The sequence below is a fragment of the Castor canadensis genome, chromosome 5 (genome assembly GCF_047511655.1).
Source record: "Castor canadensis chromosome 5, mCasCan1.hap1v2, whole genome shotgun sequence".
NCBI classification, from domain to species: Eukaryota; Metazoa; Chordata; class Mammalia; order Rodentia; family Castoridae; genus Castor; species Castor canadensis.
Window position 1 is genome coordinate 67,383,486 of NC_133390.1, and position 22,857 is coordinate 67,406,342.

Here is a 22,857-nt window from a genome sequence, read left to right on the forward strand (position 1 = left end):
AAAAAAAAAAATCAATGAAATTCATCATATTTGTAAACTAAAAAGAAAACTCTGAAGTCATAATTTTCAAAAAAAGAAATCACAGGAATCCAGATTAAAAAGAAAAAGCAAAACTATCTTTATTAGCTGATGACATGATTATCTCTGAAGAAATTCCAATGACATAGACATAAAAGTTACTCAAACTATTAAATGAGTTTAGCAACATTGCACATTACAAGATCAATATATATAAATGAATTTAATTCCAAATACTAGCAATAAACAATTGTAAATTTAAATTTTAAAGTGCCACTTACAATAGCGTGTAGTCAATAAGAATGATCAATAAGCCAGTAGTAAAATGGGCAACGTACGTGAAGAGATGACCACAGAGAAGGAAATGTAAAGACAGCTTCAGTTTATGGAAAATATGCTCATCCACATTCCTACTAATACAAATGAGATTCAAATGCCAGCTAAACTACACTGAGAATCAGTGGCACAGCTTTTTAAAAATTGCATTGATGTGAGTGTTGGATAACCTTTCATGGAGCTAATGAGAATGTAAATTAGCATAACTTCCTCTGAGGATGATTTGTCAATCTTATCAAACTCTTTAAAAATAGACATGTCTCTGACCCAACAGTTCTTCCAAAGACATTTATTCTACAGATATTCACACCTATGTTTCTGCAAGGATCCATAAATCAGTGGAGCACCAATTTGTCAGAGCAAAATTAGAAACAAATTGCTAACCCTAGGGTCCAGTGAAATAAGCCATGGTACCTCCACATAATGCTATGTAAAAAGAAAGAAAGCAAAGCAGGAACACAGCTGGAGGTCTAGCTACAGACATGGAAGGGTCTCTGCTTTGGTATGCGTGTGGTTTGCATATCTCCCTCAAGGGTTCATGCATTGGAAGCTTGGTGGCCAGTGTGTGTGCGTGTGGCAGTGTTGGGAGGTGGTAGAACCTACAAGAGATGAAGTCTAGTGCAAGGTAATTAGTTCACTGGGGGTGCTGGCCCTAAAGGGATTAAGTCGTTCCTGTGGAACCCTATTAGTTCCCACAAGAGAGAGTTGTTAGAAAAAAAAAAAGTAAGACTGGCTCCTCCCTGCTATCTGGCTACAGGCCATGCTATTTTTCTCTCTGCTCTGACCGTGATGTCACCCACTACTTGGTGGCTTTTTCAAGGGAGCCCTCACTAGAAGCCAAACCAAGGGGACCACATGATGTTGAACTTTCAGTCTCTGAAGCTGTAAACTAAATAAATCTCTTTTCATTATAAAGTACTCAGTGTCCAGCACTTTGTTATAGCAACAGAAAACTGACTAATGTAATTTCCAACATGTATTGCTAACTAAAACAATAGCAAAAAGTAAGGTTTTACACATTGTGCTACCATTTGTGTGGAAAACATAAGACTGTATTTGTATGCTTACAACTGCATAAAATATCTCTAAAAAGGAGCCAGACATGTTGGTATACACCTGTAATCCCAGCACTCCAGAGTCTGAAGCAGGAGGATTGCAAGTTCAAGGCCAGCCTATGCTACACAGTGAAAGCCTACCTCCGCCCCCCACACAAAAAAAAAAAATCTCTAAAAGGGTATGTAAAAACTAATAAGAGAGGAACTGCAGTGGCTCATGCCTGTAAACCTAGCTATTCAGGAGGTAGAGATGGGGGTTGGGGGAGGAATTTCAGTTTGAAGACAGCCAGTAAAGAGTTAGTGAGACCCCCATCTCAACCAATAGCTAGGTGTGTTGGCATGTGTTTGTCATCCCATCTATTCAGGAAGTGTAAATAGAAGGATTGGGATCCAGGCCAACCCAGGCATAAACACAAGAGCTTATGTGAAAAATACCTAAAATAAAAGGACTGGTGGAGTGGCTCAAGTGGTAGAGCACCTGTCTAACAGGTATGAGGCCTTGAATTCAATCTCTTGCACCACCAAAAAGAAAAAAAGAGTAGTTGCTTCTGAAAAGCACTGAATGGCTAAGAGACAAAAGAGTTTGCTGTTTGTCTACTAGTTCCTTTTAAATTATGTGGTATGTACATTTATGCCTTCTTTAGAAGTAAAGTTAAAATATAGTTTAGTCTTGGACATTCTTAGTGACGTAGTGAAACAAATACAAAAAGAAATGCAGTTACAAGCCCCAAGTAAAACCAAATAACTGTTAAAAAAAAAAGTCAGCATAAATTCTAGAGCACACTAGGATGGAATGGAGCAAGCTGTGCAACACAAGTAAGATATTCAACTTGATCTTGATGCTTGTTTCACTCTCCTTTGTATAACCCAGTCATTGACTTAGTGTCCTAACTTGTGAGCCAAACACCCTATAATCTGTAGCAGATAATACCTGCATAATCATAAACTATGTAATATTAAAATTAATTTCAATTATTAGAATTAATCAACAGATAAAATGCATAAAAAATTATACTTACAGAATAAGACACAAATGGTATAAACATAAAGGTAGAAAAGAGGAATTGGGGGGTAGAGAGGGCTGTGCTGGAAGGGAGCAAGCAGGGAGAGGTAAAGGGTAGTATGGCAGGCTGTTCTCCCCATAGTTCTTTGTAAGGGATCAAAGGTCACTGCCCGCTGTGGTCAGAATGCAGTTTGTCCCACCAAAACTCACACGGGGCCCAAATGCAGGTGTTTGGGTCAGGGGGATGGAGTCCTCATAAATGGATTAGTGCCTTTCTCTTAAGTTCTCATTCCAGTTAAGTCTGGAACGGCTGAACTACTTACTGGGAGTGGCTTGTTACGAAGGGAAGCTGCCCCTTGTCTTTTGCTTCTTTCACAACCATTTGTCTCTTCTATTTTTCCACCATGTGTTTTTTGTTGCTTTGTTTTGTGTTTTGGGTGGTGCTGGGGTTTGAACTCAGGGCTTCACACTTGCTAGGCAGGTGCTCTACCACTTGAGCCACTCTGCCAGCTGTTTTGTGTTAGGTATTTTCAAGATAGGGTATCCTGAACTATTTGCCCGGGGCTGGCTTTGAACCACAATCCTCCTGATCTCTGCCTCCTGAGTAGCTAGGATTGGAGGCACAAGCCACTGGCACCCCACAAGGTCTTGCCTTTTTGCCCAGAGTGACTTCTGACTGTAATCCTCCTACCTCTGCCTCCCAAGAAACCGGGATTGCAGGCATGTACTACCAGGCTGTTTTCCTCCATGTGCTGGAACAGCCCAAGGCCCTCACCCACTGCAGCTAGCTACATGATTGGGAACTTCACAGTCTCAGAACCGTGAACCAAAATGAACCTGTTTTCTTTTAGAGTCCCAGGTATTCTGTTACAGCAGTAGAAAACTAAGACAGTATCTACACTGATGGAACAAGAATGCAAAGTTTAAGTTACAGTATTTCAATTTATAACAATAACCAAGAGGAGTGCGGAAAATAATGTAAGTAGCAGAACACATGAAGGGGGAAAGCAATGGGGAGGTGGTGTAAATAAGCTGTCTTGCTCATCATCCATAGCATGGTGTTAACAAACACTAAATAATGTAGGTAAGTCAAGGAACAGTGACAACATAGACGTTATCATTATAGTGCTCACCACCAAAAGAATTAAAAACAGAGTTTGAAGTCAGAAACATTTTTTTTCTTGTTCTACTTAATGTCATTCTGTACTTTAAAATTTTTAACCAAACACATGTACTTTTAAACCAAATATTTTTAAAATATTTATCATTCATTTTTATCATTTTACTTTTGCTTAATTTTAGGTTTAAGACACATGAGGAAAGTATAACATATCTATTTTTAAAGCTTTATGGGCTGAACATTTATGTTTTCCAGATAAAGTGAAACCACTTCACAGCCTGTCTCTGCATGCTATTACTTTCCAAAGAAATACTAACCCACATCCAAAAATAACAGAACGACAATTTAAATCCTCACTGCCCTGTCATGAAAACATCAAAAGGGGATTCCATTCATAACACAAAACAAAACCTCTTCCGATCTTCCCAGCCGGCCCTCTCAATATCTTACACCATATGGAAGCTGCTCCTGAATCTCTCTTCGAACTTTTACAAAACATGTCCCACCCTGTTTCTGGTCCTCCACTCTCTCCATTTCCCTCCCTTTCTGGGTCTATCCTCCTCTAAGTCTTTGCCCCTTCAAATGTAAATCCAGGGTGTCCCCATATCCATTTCATCCCTGTCACTAGGATCCTTTGGCATCATTGTAATTGTTGCAAAACCCTAAATTTCCTACACTGAGCATTGTAAAGATGGGAACGGGTTTTATTCATCTTTGCACTCACAAAGCTAACAGAGTACTTCACACATAGTAAAAGCAAATGCACACTGAAATTGTAATGTAATACTGCTTCTATAGGAGAAAGCGTGGGAGAAGAAGAGGCAGGAAATGAGTGTTTACTGAGTGGAGCAGGCACTATGTCTGGAAGTGGTCACATATCTCTTTACCTCTGTTTGACTCAGTAATTCTCAAATGGAGCAAGAAAGGTGGAGAAATATGTGATATTCAAAAGCATCCTCCATGTAAGGCCATTACTCTCCACCGTGTGTGCAAGCATTCCTGCTATAAGACATTCTTATGCCCCTGATACAGATAAACTAAGACACTTTTACCAACAGGGGTGCTTCCAAACTACCATTGAACTTTAAGTATTGGGGATGGGAGAGAAAAGAGCATGAAGGAAATTCTGTTTGTGTGTTGTATGTACGTGCATTAGAATGCACACATATTCAAAGTGCCCACTAGATGGCAAACCCACATCTCAAATGGAATCCGCTTTCTGGAAGGGCTGGGGCACTTGAATAATTCAAGCCAAATTCCTAAAAGGCCAAGATATTGTGTACACTTTAAGGACTATGGGCTGAAGGCATTTCTCAAGCTGTAGAGTACCTGTCTAGCAAGCTCGAAGCCCTGAGTTCAAACCCCACTACCTTCTGAAAAAGGAGTCTGCAAATTAACTTCATGATGATGGTCTTACAAACAATTTCTAAGGAAAAGGGTAAACTTTTGATGCCACCATTTCTAGAATCTATCATGACTTATTTTCTATGCAAAAACAACAGTATTATTGCAGATAAATTAAATTCCCTCAACTAAACCATCTGATTATTTATCTAGGTTTCAAAACTAATTGTGGAACTAAAGCAAATGACAAGACAAGGATTTAACTCCAAGTAGCTTCAGTCCAGAAGCAAGGCATCTAACCCAGATGCCCTTCTACTTCTCACTAAGGAGAGAAGGAGCTGAGGAGGAGGGGCCGTGCCTTTCCCATAGCATCCTGCCTTCCTCCTTGCTAGCCACACCATTGCCAGATTTAGCTGACACAAGATTCTCTGTGACTCCCCAAAGGAAGACCCACTCTGGACTCTATAGCACACACAGCCCCACCTTACCACCTCCCTCTGCACCAGCTAGAATGCTACCAGTCACTCACACCCAACTACATCAACATGAAAAAGTCCTGTTCTTGCCATCCTGAAAACCTTATCCTATAGTATCTCAGGAGCAACTATTTATCACTCAGGTATCCATAAGGATCTCTTCCTCTGAGGGACACTGTCTCTGCCAGCAACCTGGCACTCCCACTTTGATGAATCCGTCTTGCTATTGATCTTACAGAGTGCTTAACTGTCTCAGCTAAGTGAGCATGCCATGAAAGCATGGATGGTGTCATCCCAACTTTGTGTCCTCACACCAAATCCAATGCCTGACATTCAGAGGATGCTCCATGTGTTAGTCAGTATTCCATTGTTGTGACAAAATATCTAGAAAAATCAACTTAAAGGAGGAAAGGTTTATTTTCCTCACTGTTTCACAGGTTTCAGTTGGCTGGTTCCAGTGCTTTTAGTCTTGTGGGAAGGCTGAGACATCAAGGCTGATGAGCAGAAGAAAGCTGCTCATTTCATGAAGGCCAAGGGGGCAGAGAGGAAGAGGAAATCCAGGTACAAGATTCACCTTTCAAAGGCACACCCCAGTGTTCTACTTCCATCAACAGGCCCCACCTCCTAATAGCCCACTCAGTTATGAACTGATCAACGGTTTATCCATTGAAGTTAGCCCTCTCCTGATCCAAGTACCTCTCAACAGTGCCACCAGTTGGGAACCACGCCTTCAACTGATGAGGCCTTTTGGGAAATTTTGTATACAAACCATGACACTCTATTGACTGACTGGCCCTTTTACTGACTGGTATAAATGATGGATTTCATAGGCTTTCTCAAAAATTTCAATTTTCAGACCCTGGGATGTAGAAGGAAGATAACTCAGCAAATTTCTTACAGAGGTGTAGGAGGGGATGGAGGAGCAGGGGGCAGAACCAGAGAGGCCTGCTCAGGGGGGCTTCAGGGTGGTCACAGCTCCACAGAGCCCCTTTTTAATGTAAAGGTACAGTAGTCCCTTCCTGTCCATAGTTTAAGTCACCTGCAGCCAACTGCAGTCTGAGAATATCAATTATATTGTATAATTGTTCCAATTTATCATTATCACTGTTAATCTCTTACTATTATTAATTTATAAATTAAGCCTTATCACACATATATACATATAGGAAAACTAGTTCATACAAGGTTTGATACTCTGCAGTTTCAGGCATCCACTGAGGGTCTGGAAACATCCCCTGAGGATAAGGGACTACTGTTGTGGGAACAAGTCCCTGGATGTGGGAAGTCCGGGGACTTGTTCCCCACAACTCCTTATCCTCTGGAACCAGTGAAATGTTGGTAATATTGTAACCATTCTCCCTGACCTCCTTGGATCTCTTTGCTGAAATGACACTTCTTTGTGTAAAATTGCGGAGAATCCATAGCAGCTAGAGATGTAGCTACTTCCTCCAGCCTCCACACCAGAGACTGGGCGATTGCTTACACTCTTTCCAGCTCCGTCCTCAGAACAGGCTGGAATGCAGTTCTGGTCCTAATGGCATGAGCTGTATTAGCTCACTAGGGCTGTCGTAGCAGAGTACCACAAACAGAGTGGTTTAAACAGCAAATTTTTTGTCTAACCGTTCTGGATTCTAGAAGACAAGGTGTTCCCAGGGTCAGTTCCTTCTGAGGGCAGTGGGATGAGTTTGCCTTGTGCCGCCTCCTGAGTGTCTGATGACATCCTGGCAATCTTGCCTTACAGAAGCATCACTCTTATTGTCTTCAACTTCACACAGCATCATCCCGAGTAAGTTCACATGTACAAAATACCCCCTTTTATAAGTGCACCTGTCATACTGGATTAGAGACCCACCCTGTTCCAGTTAATTGCATTTTTTTTGGCAGTACTGAGGTTTGAATTCAGAGCCTTGCACTTGCTAGGCAGGTGATCTTCCACTTAAGCCATGCTTCCAGCCCTTTTTGCTTTAAGTTATTTTTCAGATAGGATCTCACTTTTTACCAGCCTCAGCACCTCTATTCTATCTATATCTCCCACATAGCTGGGGTTACAGATGTGCATCATCACACTCAGCTTATTTGTTAAGATGGGGTCTTACTATCCTTTTGCCTAGGCTGGTCTTGAACCTTGATCCTCCAGATCTCTGCCTCCTGAATAGCTGGGATTATAGGTGCAAGCCACCTCACCTGACCAATTACTTGAATCTTAACTAATTATATAACAATCATTCTATTTCCAAATAAGGCCACATTTTGAGGTACTAGGTGTAGGATTTCAACAATTTGGGGGGAAATCACAATTCAAGCCATAGTACTGGTTATATTCTCTAAACCAAAAATCAGGACACATCCTTTGCACGTGGCTTGAAAACAGGGCAGAATGTTTGCAATTAGGATTGTCTGAGAAATAGGGAGAATCATGTTAAAGAATATCTCAGGCAGGTTCGTGTCATCTTTGAAAGATTTTTAAAGCATCCTCGGGTGGATGTTAACTGAGGAGGGTCTTCTGAAAACCTAGAATTAGAGCCAAAACCTGTAGCTACTTTAAATAATCAGGTCTCATGGAATCAGGGAGGACTTCCATTGAAATCAAGTTCATGTGTAATAAAGAGAAATAGACATAGACAAAGATATAAACATATATACCCTCACACACACACACACACACACACACACACACCACACATCTTACTTTGGAAAAGTACACAGGTATATCAGATTTGTGTGTATTTGACTAGCTTCTTTCAGGATCAATATAAAGAATTAAATACCAGGTTGGGTGAGGTAGCTTACTCCTGTAATCCCAGCTACTCTGGAGGCAGAGGTCGGGAAGATCATGGTTTGAGGCCAATCTGAGCAAAAAGTTAGCCAGACCCCATCTCAAATCAGTAAGCCAGGTGTGGTGGCATCTTGGCTGTCATCTTGGCTATGTGGAAGTCTGTGGGTAGGAGGATTGCTGTCTGAGGCTAGCCCCAGACAAACACATGAGAGCCAACCTGAAAAATAACTAAAGCAATAAAGGATTCAGGGACTGGCTGAAATGGTAGAATGCTTGCCTAGCAAGTGTAAGGCCCTGAGTTCAAACCTCAGTACTGCAATTTAAAAAAAGAAGAATTAAATACTTAGGTGCTAAGCTTGAGAAAAGCAGAATTGTTCTCTGAAATACATGTAAAATTTTCAAGTGTGATTTTTGTTACAAACTGGTACCATATCCCCACTAGCCCACAAACTTATCCCAAGGTTATAATGAAAAACAACAAGAATATATTATCCCACTTACAAATGTTCACAATTCTAGGGGCACAATTATACATTGAGGGTAACTTGTATCTGTAACCTGTCATCATTCATATGTCCGTACTAATTTCTCTATGTTGTGTTTCCAAGGTAGGAATGGGATAGCAAAGACGCAAGAAGAGTGCATGAGTCAAGAGCAAAGTGACCTCCCAAATAGCCCACAAAGGCAATGTATCCTCCCTGTTAGGAAACTGTTTAACAAGAGGCACTCTTACCCTTACTGAAAATTTCTCCTGGTTCTAACCACTTAAACATAAAGAAAACCATCTCAAACCATGTTAGAACTGAGCAAAACATTAAAAAATAAACACAAAACCAAACTTACAGTCTTACACAAATTGTTTTATGTGGGACCAGGAACGCGATGGGGAAATTGAGACAAAATACCAAGAGACTTAATGATGATGGAAGACTCACTCTGTGAGATGGAATCAAAATCTCTCTTATTTATCAATCCAGCACCTATCAAGGTACAGCTAAGGGCTAGGCACTCTCACTACCTTATTTAACCCTCATGGCAACTCAACAAAGTATTCACCCCTACTTAGAAGGGGGAAACTGAGGCTCAGCGAGATTAAGTAATTTGCACATCCAACGTCACAGGTGGATAATTGGCAGGACTAGGCTGGGGACCCAGGTCTGTTAGAGCCAGGAGAGTCCATGGAGATGAAGCACCTGTGTCTCCCCTCTAGCACTGAGGAGGAAAAGCTGCATAGAGAGGAAGGCTAGAGTGGAAGGGGAAGAGAGTGTGGGAGAAGATTACAGGGCGTCAAGGCCTAACGACAACTGTGTATTGGGAAAACAATTTTGTTCAAGAGGACTATTTATAGCGATGCTTTTCCTCAGCACGCCTCCCACCTCCCTTTTGTGTTAAAAGGCGCCTGGCAGATTGGTAAAGGGTTACAGGCAGTGTACAGGAAACTATGGAACACAATGAACGGGGCGGGATGGCTCCCCACCCACCTAAGAAAATCATTTGCTCCGGGGTTTAGAGACCCTGGAGGGAGAAAGATGGAGCTCAGAACCTCAGCCCTGGGACTTCTGTGGTTTTCTTCCAGCCAGAAAGAAAGCAATGTGCCCAAAGGGATGCAGAACAGAGTAGAGAAGAAGCAGAGGTAGAACAAAGTAACAAAACCAAACCAGAATCGTGGAGATAAGTCAAATGGGCGAGTCACTCTCTATCCTGAGGACTCCCATTTTCTGTGAGGGATGAAGGCTTTTCTACCCAAAGAGTCTGTCTACTTTGGGAACTCCAGCAATCTAACCCAGAGAGCAAGAGAAATCATCTCAAACCTAGCTGCTCAGGACTGGAGAACCTATTGCCAGATCCTCAGGACAGACCCTGCCAGGCTTCTGTGACTGCTGCCTATGGGAACAGCCCAGCTATGGGAAAACCCCTACATCTGGCCCTCAGACCCACTGAACACAGGCCTTAACACCAAATGGTTCCAAAGTCGGACTTAGCCTGAAGCTAGAGCCTGAGCAGGTTCAGAGGTGGGCATAATAGTGACTGAACCTGGGGCACATGGCTTCTCCTCTGGCGTTGTGAAGTCTCTCTCCGCATGTGACTCCAGGAAGAAAATGTCCTACTGCTGCTGGCAGCATCCATGCCTGCGGCCGAGTGGAACCGGGGGTCTTGTGCTTCTGGTTCAATCATTGGCCCTGAACTACTAAAGAGCTATTAAATGTCCCAACCGTGTGTATGTATTATGGCTTTTTTTAAATATTCAGTAGAACACAAAAGAGCTCCAGACCTCTTATTTTTTAACAATACAATAGGCAACACAAAGAAATTAGAGTCTAACTAAAAATTGTAGGAAAAATCTTATTTCTCAAATAATTTCAAATACTATGTATAAATGCCTTACGTCATCTCTCATCTTAACCTGCCAGCTTCTACTCAGTCTTGCATGTTATACTGTCAAAGAAAATTTCCTAGGAGAGCTTGGTGGCTCACATGTAACATTATGACTACATGGGAGGTGGAGATTAGGAGGATTGTGGTTTGAAACCAGCTCAGGTAAAAAGTGAGACCCTCTCTCAACCAAAAAGCCAGGCATGGAGATATGTACCTGTGGTCTCAAATATACAGGAGATGTAGGTCAGAAGAAAGGTTGCAGTCCAAGGCTAGCTACCAGCCAAACCAACCAACCAAACAAAAAACAATAACAACACACACACACACACACACACACATCCTCACCCTACCTGAAAAACTAAAACCAAAAGAGTTGGGGGCATGGCTCAAACCATAGAATGCCTGCCTAGCAAGTGTGAGACACTGAATTCAAACCCTAATACTGCCAAAAAATTTTTTTAAAAAGAACATTTCCTCCTGAAAGTTCTGGTATGTCCTTTGATGTGTAGAGAAGTATGTTTCATCTTTCTCCAAAAAATACTTTTTACACTTACTGGCCTCTAGTCTTATAAAACCTAGAATCCTCTTGACTCTATTCTCTCCAATGTCCAGTCTTTGAAATCAAAGGCTGAGGCTCTGCATTAGGAGGTAGGGATCGATCAATTTATGCTCGTTATTTAAAAAATAAGACTTCCTTTGTAACCTAGTACTTTCTTTCTAACTATTCCCTTACCCTCCACCCTTTCTACTCCAAATTATTAGTGGCTGACAAAGAAACTGAATTACTTTCTCAGCCAGGGAAGTGAGGGTGTAGAGCAGGTGTGTGTGTGTGTGTGTGTGTGTGTGTGTGTGTGTGTGTGTGTGTAATTTTTTTTGTCCTAATACAGCTTTGCAATTTCAGGCACTGAAAGGGAAGTAAAATATATAATGAGAGAGAGGAGAGAGAGAGAGAGAGAGAGCATTATAAGAATGCCTAGGTCTGATCTTCAACATTTAAGCTGGGTGTGACCATTTATAGCCCCCTTCCTCTCTCTATTGTTGACCTTGGAAGCAGCTCTGGCTCTCACAGTTACAGAGAGCAGAGCAATAGGAGGCCAGCTGTGAGGACAGGGCACTGATTCGGGTTCTCATTCCTTCAAGTTGACTTCTCCATTGGGTTCTGCTCACTTAGGGATTTTATGGTCCTCCACATCCCCGCCCTACTGAGGAAGCTTATTCAGCCTCCTTTGGACTTTGAGAAGCAGCAGTTTGCAAATGACATAAACCTAGGAACCTGAGCACAGGAGCCTGAGAGACACAACTTCGTAGAAGCCCTTTTGCTGTGGTCACCCTCATCTCTAGTGGTTCAGAGCCTGAGGGTATGGGTGGCTGGGCTGAGGTGAGGCACTAGGCCTCTCTCATAGAAATGCTTTCCCCACAACTGATCTTGGCTCTAGATACCACACATTCCTTTAAAATAGGGGTAGCTGGAGGTGGAGGGAGAATGGAGAAGTGGGGAAATAAATGAATCTGGTAACAAAACAAGCTAATACTCTGGGATCCCAGAACACAAAATTCACAGCCCATGGACAAAGAGTCACATAAGAGCAATTAGCTAGCTACTTGCTAGGGAGAATGCTGAAGTTGCTGACAGCTAAATCTAGTTTTATGGAGAAACTGGGTAAAAGAAAAGCTTGTAATCACAGGTGACCCCAAAGTCTCCCAATCCCCGCTCGGTCTTCTCTATTTATTTATGGCAGAGAAGATGCCTGCCATTCTTGGTGATGAAGAAGGTGGTACACTTTGATAGGCACCAGTCCTCAACAGATGGAGATAAGAGGGATTTTAAGCAGTCACAGAACTCTTTGGTGGTATGTCCCTGTGAGCAAAGCTCTTTTCTAATAAATTTGCAACAGAAATAATTTATATTATCATGAAAGATCTTATATATTTCTTAAGTTACCATGCCTATATTACATTCATATAAGTTTGCATCCTAGGTAATCCACAGTTCAATGCTAAAACCCTTTGCAATCCAAATGTGATTTTCCTTCACACACTCATTAAAAAATATCTTCAGTAAGCAAGGTCAAAGAGAAAAATGAGAATATGAAAGTCCTTGCTGAAGTAAACTCCTAAACAAATGTTAATAGTGATAATTATAGTTCCATATGGAAATACTTCTCTATAAATAAAAAGAGAAGTCATTATATTAAATATCCTGACGGATATTCTCCAAGTAGTTGACAAAATGCTCAGAAATTGCTACCCTAGCAGTAGGAAACAGGGAGTCACTGACAGATTTGAACAAGGAAACATGTACCAAGGCAATACTTCAGGGAGATTGGCCAGGCCTCCAGCACACAGGAGGAGGAAGTGGGAGGAGCCAACTCTGCAAAGCCCACTGAATTATTCCAATAATGAAGGAGCAGATGATCTTCACTGAGTGGGCCTGATGAAGAAGAACCCCCCTTAGAGAGGCCTTTTAAAGGACTCCTCACTCTGGGCGGGGCTAGGTTGGCAGTGATGGTGGAAGGAGAGAAATGAGTCAGTGGCTACTTGAAGACTTGATGACCGGGTGATGCTGATGTCAGTGGGAGACAGATGGAAAGATGGAAGGAAGGAGAGCCCAAATACAGAGTTTGGGGTACAAACCAAGTGGCTACAGAGGCCAGGCAGGTGCAAAGGGGGAAAGGCAGACAGTGGGGCCTCAAAGTGGGAGGTTCATCTCTCTAAAGAGGGTGTTGCCAAAGGGGCAGTGGCATTGGCATCAGTGTGCTTTGCCACATGGGAATACATTTGTGGTATAACCAGAGCTTCTGTTTTTGCAAAGAGAAAACAAATCCATCTCTCATATAAAAATATCCTAATTCTTTAATGTCAGGCAGGAAAAAAAAAAAAAAAAGCATAGTATGTGCCAAACCAAAGACATCTGTGGGCCAGATTTGGTAGGCTGGCTATCAGGCTGTGACTTGATATAGAGAAAAGGTCAGGAGTCAAAGTTCATAGTGTCATGGTGATACGTAAGTGATTGTAAAGGGATTTAGTAACTAAAATAACCACACTTAAAGCTTTTGCTAGTAATCTGGGTGTATGGATGTTGCTGCCCTTCAAACCTATGTATGGATTTTAATTTATACAGGAAGTTTAAACTAATCCTCAGACTGTTAAATCACAAGAATTTGAGTGCTTGCTGTAAACTGAGTGCACAGAAGTCAAGGAAGTTCAAATCTTAACTGAAGGAAAAACTTGTCCTCCTGAAGCAACTTGACACAAACTGTCAAACAACCTGGGAGATAGTGGTCTCTATATTATGCTAAAATATTAGAATATCAGAGACCTTTAACGCCTGGGTCCTTCCCCTACAATCACTTCTATTGAGCGTCTTTGTAATAGTGTGTGTGTGTGTGTGTGTGTGTGTGAACTTGAATCTCTAATCAGAAATCGGACTTTATGGCAGTGGTTTCAAAGCTGCAGCTGCGGCTTCTTTAGCCCAAAGGTAACCTGCGTGGGAGACTTGGGGCACATGGACCCTGGCAAGGACCTGTGGGGATGGCCAGTGTGAACCCATTGCCTGTCTGGTTTCTCTGCTTTTTTTTTTTTTTTTTTCTTTCTGCCACTACTCTGAAGAGAAAGGCAGGCACGGAAATAGCAAGTGTCAGGGATGGGATGACAAGGAGGATAACACCGAGGCAGAACTTCGACCGAGCAGCGTCCCTGCGCCCTAAGCGCAGTGCGCGGGACACCTCCCGTCCGCTTCAAAGAGCAGGGTGGCTGGGCAGGAAGCGGGCGCTGGGCCGCGGGGTCCCCCTGGGGGAGCGGCGATTTCCTCCAGGGAGGCCCGGAGCGAGCGAGAGAGCGAGCGCTCTGGAGAGTGGCAGCCCGGCCTTGGGAGAGAGAGAGAGAGAGCGCGCGCGAGAGAGAGCGCTGTCCTCACCCCCACCCTCACTCCTCAACCCACCCACCTACTTCCTCCGGCTCCACACACAGCAGCTCTGAGCTGCCAAAAATTTCCACCCTCCGCCCCCCTCCCTAGCTAACTTCCTTCCAGCGCTTCCTGAGCTGGATGATCCTAGGATTTGTAAGACAGGAAAAAAGGGAAGGCGTGAGGGCGGGCAAAGGAGACAGGATGCTTGCTTTGCGCTTCAGCGAAGCCGTCTGAAGGCAGGACAGCGGGCCCAGGGCGGAGGACCCACTGCAGCCCCCGGGGCTGTCCCCTCGCCCCCTCGCCCCCTCGCCGTTGCCGCCCGCGCCCGCGCACCTCGGAAGGAACAGAGGAAGGAGAGCTCCCGAGGACACCGCCGGAGCCTGTGAAAGTCCCTGGGACTCCGAACTGAGGAAGTGACACTCCCAGACGAGCCGGCCCGCCGCTGCCAGCTCTGCGCGGCCTCTCTCGCTCCCTGCCTCCCTCCCTCCCTCGGGCGCGGCGGCCCTGGAGGCGCGCGGAGTGGATTTCAGGCTCTGCTGGCTCGGCCGCGCCTCCCGCCGCGCCCCGGCCCCCGCTCGCGCGCGCACCCGGCTGGCCGCCCCGCGGGGTCCGTGCGCTGCGCCCGCGCCCGAGTGTCCTGCTGGCTCATGCCGACCCCCGGCGCCGCGCGGCAGCCGGCGATCTAACCCGGACACCATCGTACGCGCGGTGCCAAGCAAAGGGAGGGGGACACGGAGGGGCAGCCTCTTCGGGACTAACTCATGAAGAACAAGGGTGCCAAGCAGAAGTTGAAACGAAAGGGAGCCACCAGTGCGTTCGGCTGTGACCTGACGGAGTATCTGGAAAGTTCAGGACAGGATGGTAATGTGCCTTCCTCCCCACCCCCCTCACACACACACACCCCTCCTTTTTGTTTGAGACAGCGGTGGATTCTCTTGGGGTGTGTTGGATTCGGTTCACAAGTTAATGTATTCCAGGCTTGTGCGCTCACTACTTTTTTTTTTTTCTTCTTTTTAAAGAAAATGCATGGTTCTTACGGTGCGCAGCGGTGCCACCCCGACGTGCAGAGAGGCTGAGTCCTACCATGGGTCTCACACTAGGGGTTAATGGGCGGTGCTGCCGCAAGTTTAACTGACCATTTCTGGAGGTCGGGGTGGGAGCCCGAGAGGTCCTGATCCTAAACTTTGGATGTTCGAAGGGAGGGATGAGGGTAACATGTGGATCGGTTACCAGTGGGCTTTCTTGTGTGCACAATTGTGACTGTCTTAGTTGTCTCTCCTAGGCTCTCCAGTTTCATCCGCTCCTATCCTTTTTTATTAATGTGGTAGAAGTCAGGGAGTGGGGGTGGGGATCTTGGCTGGGGGAGTGGTTGCACAAACATTTTCTGAATTTCTGAGCTGATGCCAAATATATAGTACCCCCCACACCCTGCCCCCAACCCCCGACCCTTTACCTCCTCTTGGCTTTCCGATTAGCTTTTGGTATGTCAGGCAAAAAGTGTGTCGTAAAAAGGTCAGAGGGCGTAGGTTTTAAAATAGTTTAGGATACATAAGAGAAAAGGAGAGTGTCTCAGTTTTCAAGGTCAGCTTGAAAAAAGAAAAAAAGGGACCCAACAGGGTAGAGACAATTTAAACATTTGTTGGGGGAGGGGGAAAGAAAACAATCTAGAATACAATAACAGCGTTTGAGGTTAGAAGTTTTTAATCATAGGAAAGTTGGGAAAATTGAGCATTAAATGACTCCTTTTGTAAAGCTGACTGGCCCTGCACTTACCCATGACAAAAAAGGCCTTGTCTTTGGAAGCTTCAGGGAGAGAGAAAGTAGCCCACTGCATGGGCTGTGTGTTTATACATAGCTAGATACAACAAAGGGAAAACTTACAGGCTGTGTAACTGTGCAGAATAACTCTGCCTCTGGGAAAATAATCTAAAAAACTATTCGATTCGCCCATATCAAATGTGCATCTCAAAAACAGTGCAGTGCTTTTGTTTCACTTCCCATTTTTTGAAGACTCAGCACCCCTAGTAATTTGCAGTGGTGTGATATTCCTGTGGTATTCTAGAGTTCAGAGTCTGCTGTGTCATTAGGACAAATGGCTTAGTATTTTAGAGCTTGGGCAACCACAGGTTTCAAAACTGCCTCTTTGAAATTGACGCACAACTGGAGTCAATTCATTGAATTCCTTACCAACAATCTGGAGAGGTCGATTTGAAATAAAATCACTTGAATTGAGCTATTTTGAACATGAGGGAAACTCCAAGTATACACCTTAACCACTATGGTGGGAAGTTTGGAATGATATGTTTCTCTCTAGCCGTTTTTGCAGGGGCCTTCAGGTTAACCCTCAGGTCCACTAGGATGCTGCCTGGGCCCTCTCTCCAAAATGGTGAGAGTTGCATAAGGGGGCTTGCGAGCCCCTCCCCTTTATGCAGTCATGAATCACAGAATAAGCCAGAACCCTAGGGTTCTGTTAGACACCTCAGATGCACCCTGAGGCAGCTCTTCTTTGACCGGCTTTAGATCTGGATTTTTGCATGCTTCCTTTCAAAAAAAAAAAAAAGGGAACTGCTGCTTAAGAAAAAAGTGGGGCATGGGGCTTGTCTCAAGTGGTAGAGTGATTGCCTAGCATGTGCAATGCCTTGGGGTTAATCCCCAGTACTGTAAGAAAAAAATTTAAAGCCTATTGAGCTGGGGATGCACCTCAGAGGTAGAGCACTTGCCTAGTATGCACAGGCCCTAGGTTTGATCTTCAGCACCAAAACAAACAAACAAAAATATATAGAATGCCAGTCAGTACACAGTGCTTCTCACCCGGGGAAGGAGGAAAAGAAGGAAGTCCAAAGCAGGAAATTGGACCTACCTAAGGTCGTACAGTTAACTGTGAAGGATGCCAGCAGGCCCTTACCTGCTAGGCTTCTTACCTCTCCTTGACTTCCATGTCTAAGCCAACATTCTCTTCTGATGATTTCTCCCCCTAAATTGAAAGCAGACATCCGATCAGTAAACTTTCAAGGCTAAACATACATGAATAGAGTTCATCTTTGAAATGAAAGACAACTTATCCACTTAGTGATCCATACACCATGACTGTGCCCTGTGGACATTAGGCACGTATAGTTAGCAACTTATATAAGTGAGAGTAATTAAGATTTCTTCCTCCCTCACCCCTACCACATAGCTAAAACTCTGGAAGTTTTTTCTTATTTTTGTTATAGTGTAGCATTGATAGACAAAGTCACAGCTAATGGTTTTCTCCATAACAATGTAGCTTCCTCGTGGCCTTTCCAGAGCATGTATTAGTAGATAAGGCCTGGACTCTGTTCCCAGGAAGGAAAAGCTGAGCTGGCACTGCCCCTTTGTCCGAGATCTTGGAAGAGCATCCTGGAACACTGTGGGTAACAAGTCAGGGTGGTAACCAGGAGACTGGAGAGGGCCTCTCAAGACTGATACTATGAACTTCGAGCTTTGGGGGTCAAGGCTAAGGCAGTGGACCTGGGTAGAGACTGGGGAAAATGGATTCAAGCATGGGAGCACAAGGGCAGAAGGGAAGAACAGAGATGCAAGGGAAAAAAGACAACCCCTGTACTTGCAGAGGAAAGGAAAACCCAAGCTGGAATGTGGGACAAAGCTGGTGACAGTTAGCTGTGCTTGTGCCATCTGAGTATGGGGAAGCTGCTCCTCTGAGTGGGAACTCTGGGCAGACAGAGGCTAAGCACAAAGGATGCATGCCAGCCACTTCTGCAATTCACTGAGCCCAGCCCTGCTATCTTCAGTTGGACAAATCTGATGGGGCAGTTTGTGGGTGACAAATTTTGTTCAGCTCAGTGTGGACATTGCTTGGGACCAGTTATCATCCTTAACCTTTGGGAAACTGATAAAATACAACAAAATAAAATAAAACTCCTTCCCTAGAAACACACATACCCATCGGTGCACAATTCCTGCAGGCATCCACATAGATGTCGGTTACAGACGCTACCCTGATCACTTCCAGCAGCCCAGAAGCCCAAGGTGAAGTGGACAATTCCCCTACCCACTCACCCCCTTTTTTCAATGCTGGGGATCAAACCCAGGGTTTCCCTGGTAAGTGATCTATTATTGAGCTGTACCCCCAGCCCAATTTCCCCCTTTTTTGATGACTTTTCTCTGGCCTGGTAAGAACACACTAGCAGAGCATGACGTAGCTCCTGGGAGCCTCTTACACTTCCCCTCCAGCACAGTGGTAGGTGTCCCCAACCCCAGGCTTCCCTCTGGGAACCAGCTAACTTTCTCTTCCTGTCTGAGATAGAGGGAGAAGATTGATCCCTTCCTTGCTGCTGATGCTGAAAAGAGTATAGTTTTCTTTTTCTTCCTTTTGACCACTGACTATGAAGAGCCTTACAGATGTGTAACCAAACTACATCACTTTGTCACCTTTTGGGGGAGGCTATGGGGTATGGGTGAAACTAGGCCAGAGTGTGTCTATGGTCATTTCCTATCTCTTTCCCCAATGAGCCAAGTGTTCTGGGTCTTCCAACAGTGATTAGAGATGCTGGAGCCAGGAGCCAGGGGACAAGTAAGGGAGTGTTAAGGGGGAAACTGTCTTCTTCCTCCAGTTTGGACTCACTTCAGCTGCCGAAGACTTTCTCACCCTTCTGAACCATCTTTGTTCCTTTTATCCACTCCATGGTAAAAAGTGATATTGCCATGGCATAGTGGGCTAGTGGCACTCTGCATGATGGTTACACATGATAGTCACCTGAGAGCTTTTTAAAAATGTTGGCACCCAGGTCCCCTTTCAGACCAATGAAATCAGGCTCTTCCCTAGGTGGTTTTGATGTGTAGGCAAGGGGGAGAGCACTGCAGTACATGGATTTACAGACCCTTTTCTCCTGGATGATCAGCCTTGGTCACCCCAGATGCACTCTCTGAATGTCTGATGAGAACTGCAAACTTTTTATTTCTGAAGATTTTTTTATTTGCATGCTTACCAGCCTGAAAATATGCCTGAAAATATCTCCTGAAATAGAGATAGGAGGATTGCAGTCTGAGGCCAGCCCAGGCAAAAGCATAAGACCCTATCTGAAAAACAAACTAAAGCAACAAGGACTAGGGGTGTGGCTCAAGTAATAGAGCACTTGCCTAAATTCAATCCCCAGTACTCAGTGTGTGTGTGTGTGTGTGTGTGTGTGTGTGCACGTGTGTGTGTGCGTGCGTGTGTGTGTGCGTGCGTGTGTGTGTGCGTGCGTGTGTGTGTGTGTGTGTGTGTGTGTGTAACAGAAGTTCCATCATGACAAATAAATAAATGACCAGAGCAAATATAATACTAAACTTGATAAGAATAAGCCCTGGCATTTCAAAGAACAAGGATAAGCCAACTGGAACTTTTAGATGCAGCTGCACTTCATTTTTTTAAGTTTTTTTTTTTTTTTTTAAATACTGGGGTTTGAAGTCAGAGCCTCTCATTTGCAAGGCGGTGCTCTCCCATGTGAGCCACTCCACCAGCAAATGTATTTGTTTTGCTTTGTTTTTGATGGTACTGGGGATTGAACTCAGGGCCTTGTGCTTTCTAGGCAAGCATTCTACCTCTTGAGACATGCACTCAGCCAAACCTTTTATTACTTTGTTTCTTGTTTTTGTTTTTTGGCGGTTCTGGGTCTTGAACTCAGGGCCTCACTCTTGCTAGGTTTGTTAGGCAGGTGTTCTATCACTTGAGCCATCCACCAGCTCTGCTCTTTATTTTTGAAGGTAACTGATTCCCATACTTGGTTTATTCATTTTATTGTTTATTCATTTCATTGTTTATTCATTCAGTAAACAAATATTTATTAAGGCACTCTGCTAGGTATAGTAGGAAAAAGAAGGGCCCTGGACTTAAGAAATTTGTATAGTATCAGGAATGTGATTTTTTTTTTTTTTTGGCAGCACTGGAGTTTGAATTCAGGGCCTCATGCTTGCTAGGCGGGCACTCTCCACTGGCCCTTTTTTTGAGATGTTTTTTTTTGAGATAGGGGCTCATGAACTATTTGCCTGGGACTGGCTTCGGACCAGATCCTCCTGATCTCTGCCTCCTCAGTAGCTAGGATTACAGACATGGTGGGATGTGAACTTTAAAGTTCGCGGTCATGACTAAAGAGAAAATTGAAGGAGAAAATACAAAAGCTTTGATCTCCAATTACATAGATGACACACTCAAACGTAAGTAGGAGCAAGGTCTTAGCAAAAAAAGGTAAATATTTTTCTGTTCAAGATAAGATTCAATGCTGAATGGAGTCTGAGGGCAGGGGTATTGTCTGTGGCTTACTTGTTCCTTTCCCAGCATCCTGGCTGGCACATCCTTATCCTTGGCTGGCTAATTCCTCATCCTTTGGGCCTCAACATTGGAACACTCTGAAAGCCTTTCCTGATTCAAGTTAGGTGCTTTTGCTGGGGTTCACTTGGACTGCTAGAACCTTGCCTGGGATAGAATCCCACCTTGGCTTGTTCCTAGCTGAGTGATCCTGAAGTGAGTTACTTAACTCTTCTGGGCCTCAGTTTCGTGTCTTGTGAAATGAGAATAATAGGACTTCTGTGATAGTAAATGAGTTGATATAGATTAAAGCACTCAGCAGAGGATGTGTTCATGGAAAACTTTTACGGTTATGACACCTAAGACTCATCCTACTACAGCCACCAAGACTGACTGAGGCTGCAATGCAATGATAATGAGTATTTGAAATGAGTTAAAGGGGTATTAACCAATCACCCTGAGACATGGAAGCAGGATTGCTTGCCACATTGATGGAGAGACTCATTCATGCAGGAATTTCCCAGATGCCATGAGAGGGGGAGCATCAACGTAGAGAAGTAGAAAAGCAAAATGCCAACATGAAACTCACACACCCTCAAAGACTGGAAGGGCACAGCCAGCCACTACTGGGCCTCAGGGAACTGAAGGAGAAGTCAAGTCCTGGGAGGGAAGATGGTAGAGACAGAACAGCCACCTCACGGGCTTGAGTGTGCAGGGGTATCCCCACCTCTGGCTCCCAGAGTGAAACAGGAAGAACCAAGAGAGGAGGGTAAAGGCTTAAGGCTGGGGCACTTTTGACCAGCCCTGAGACTGGCTGCAAGTACTCTGTATGTCTGGATAGGATAAACAACCACACAGTGGAAAGAGCTACTTCCACCTACCCACAGCCTCCCTCCTGCTTGCTCTGTAGACCTGTGCCAAGAACCCCTTGACCACAGGGACAGCCTCACCCTTCCTCCTCCCGTCTCCACCCCCACTGGCAGCCACCCAGATGCTTCCAGCTTCAGGAGGCCCAGGCATTAGTGCCACTAAGGAAACTCACTCCCTGTCCCCGGAGCCCTACCTGGAGCCCAGAGAGCATCTGCTGGGCAGGGGAGAACTGGAGGGTTACTCCTAGAGTTCAGGGTGAAATACTCTAAAAACAAGAGCACTTTTTCCCATAAATGATGCCCTAAGTGAAAGGCAAACACTCCAATACCATCAGAGCTGTTGTTTGGAATGAATGTTTATGCCTCCACTTTAACTAGGTATTTGTAGGCTAGCCTGGGAGCCTTTTCTGTTGGGGAGGAGAGATTCTGAATTCCAGAAGTTGGTTGACTGAGACAGTTCTGAAGCATTTGCTGGGGACTCTGTTCCCGGGAATGGTCTCCCTGCATAAGGGTTTCCCGGGATTCTCTGAGCAGTGGGTGGAAGAAGGGGGCGGGACTGAAAGTTCCAAGACTCAGGCTGGGGATGAGAACAAAAACCATTCCATTTGCCACTGGATACTGTAGTTAATGTTTCTGGGACAAAGTAGTGATGGAACCATCTGATTGGGTCTTCTCTCCAGAACAAACTGCCTTTCCACGCTGGCCTCGGGGTCTCAGGACCCCACTTCCTTCTAGGAGTTCCTTCACACCAATCTTGACACCAGGACCTTGGAGCTAGGATTTTCCCACGTATTCTGGCCATGCATTTAAACCCACTTGTCCCCACCCTACAGATTAACTTTCTTTTTTGCTTCTGAGTGCACACCCCACCTAGTTCTCTGAGCTGTCTCTCTCTCTGCCCAACACAGATGTCATGCTTGGGTTGAATTAGTTTTGGTGATCCTTACATACTAGGTAAGGTGGGGTCACACTGCTTGGAACTTCAGGAACCTGAAGTTAGACCCCCGGTCTGTCTAATCTTCCTCCCAGGGTGCAATTTTTGCCAAGGCTTAAAATAAAGAAAGCCTGGGAGAAAACAGGCTGGCTATATTCAGAGGAGAATTAATACTGGTACTAGATTTTTTTTTTTTCTAGGAGCAATTTAATTGAGAAAGATTGCTGGATGGTTGAAAGGAGGAAGTGGAAAGAAGGTCTTCTGGAAGGACAGAAGGCAGAATCCCAAATCAGCCCTTGTTATTGGTAGTGAGAGTTACTATCTACATTGACTGTTATTGTGTACTGGCCACTGTACACATGCAAAGTAATCTTT

At 44.5% G+C, this 22,857-nt stretch overlaps 1 protein-coding gene across 1 annotated transcript in view; it reads left to right on the forward strand.

The window, feature by feature from the left end:
* The first annotated feature begins 14,445 nt into the window (after positions 1-14,445).
* Arhgap31 (Rho GTPase activating protein 31) overlaps positions 14,446-22,857 on the forward strand; it is a 110,194-nt gene continuing 101,782 nt past the window's right edge. The window contains exon 1 of the mRNA XM_020176544.2: positions 14,446-15,272. Coding sequence (XP_020032133.2) covers positions 15,173-15,272 — 100 coding nt within the window. The 5' untranslated portion in view covers positions 14,446-15,172. The remainder of the gene's footprint in view (positions 15,273-22,857) is intronic.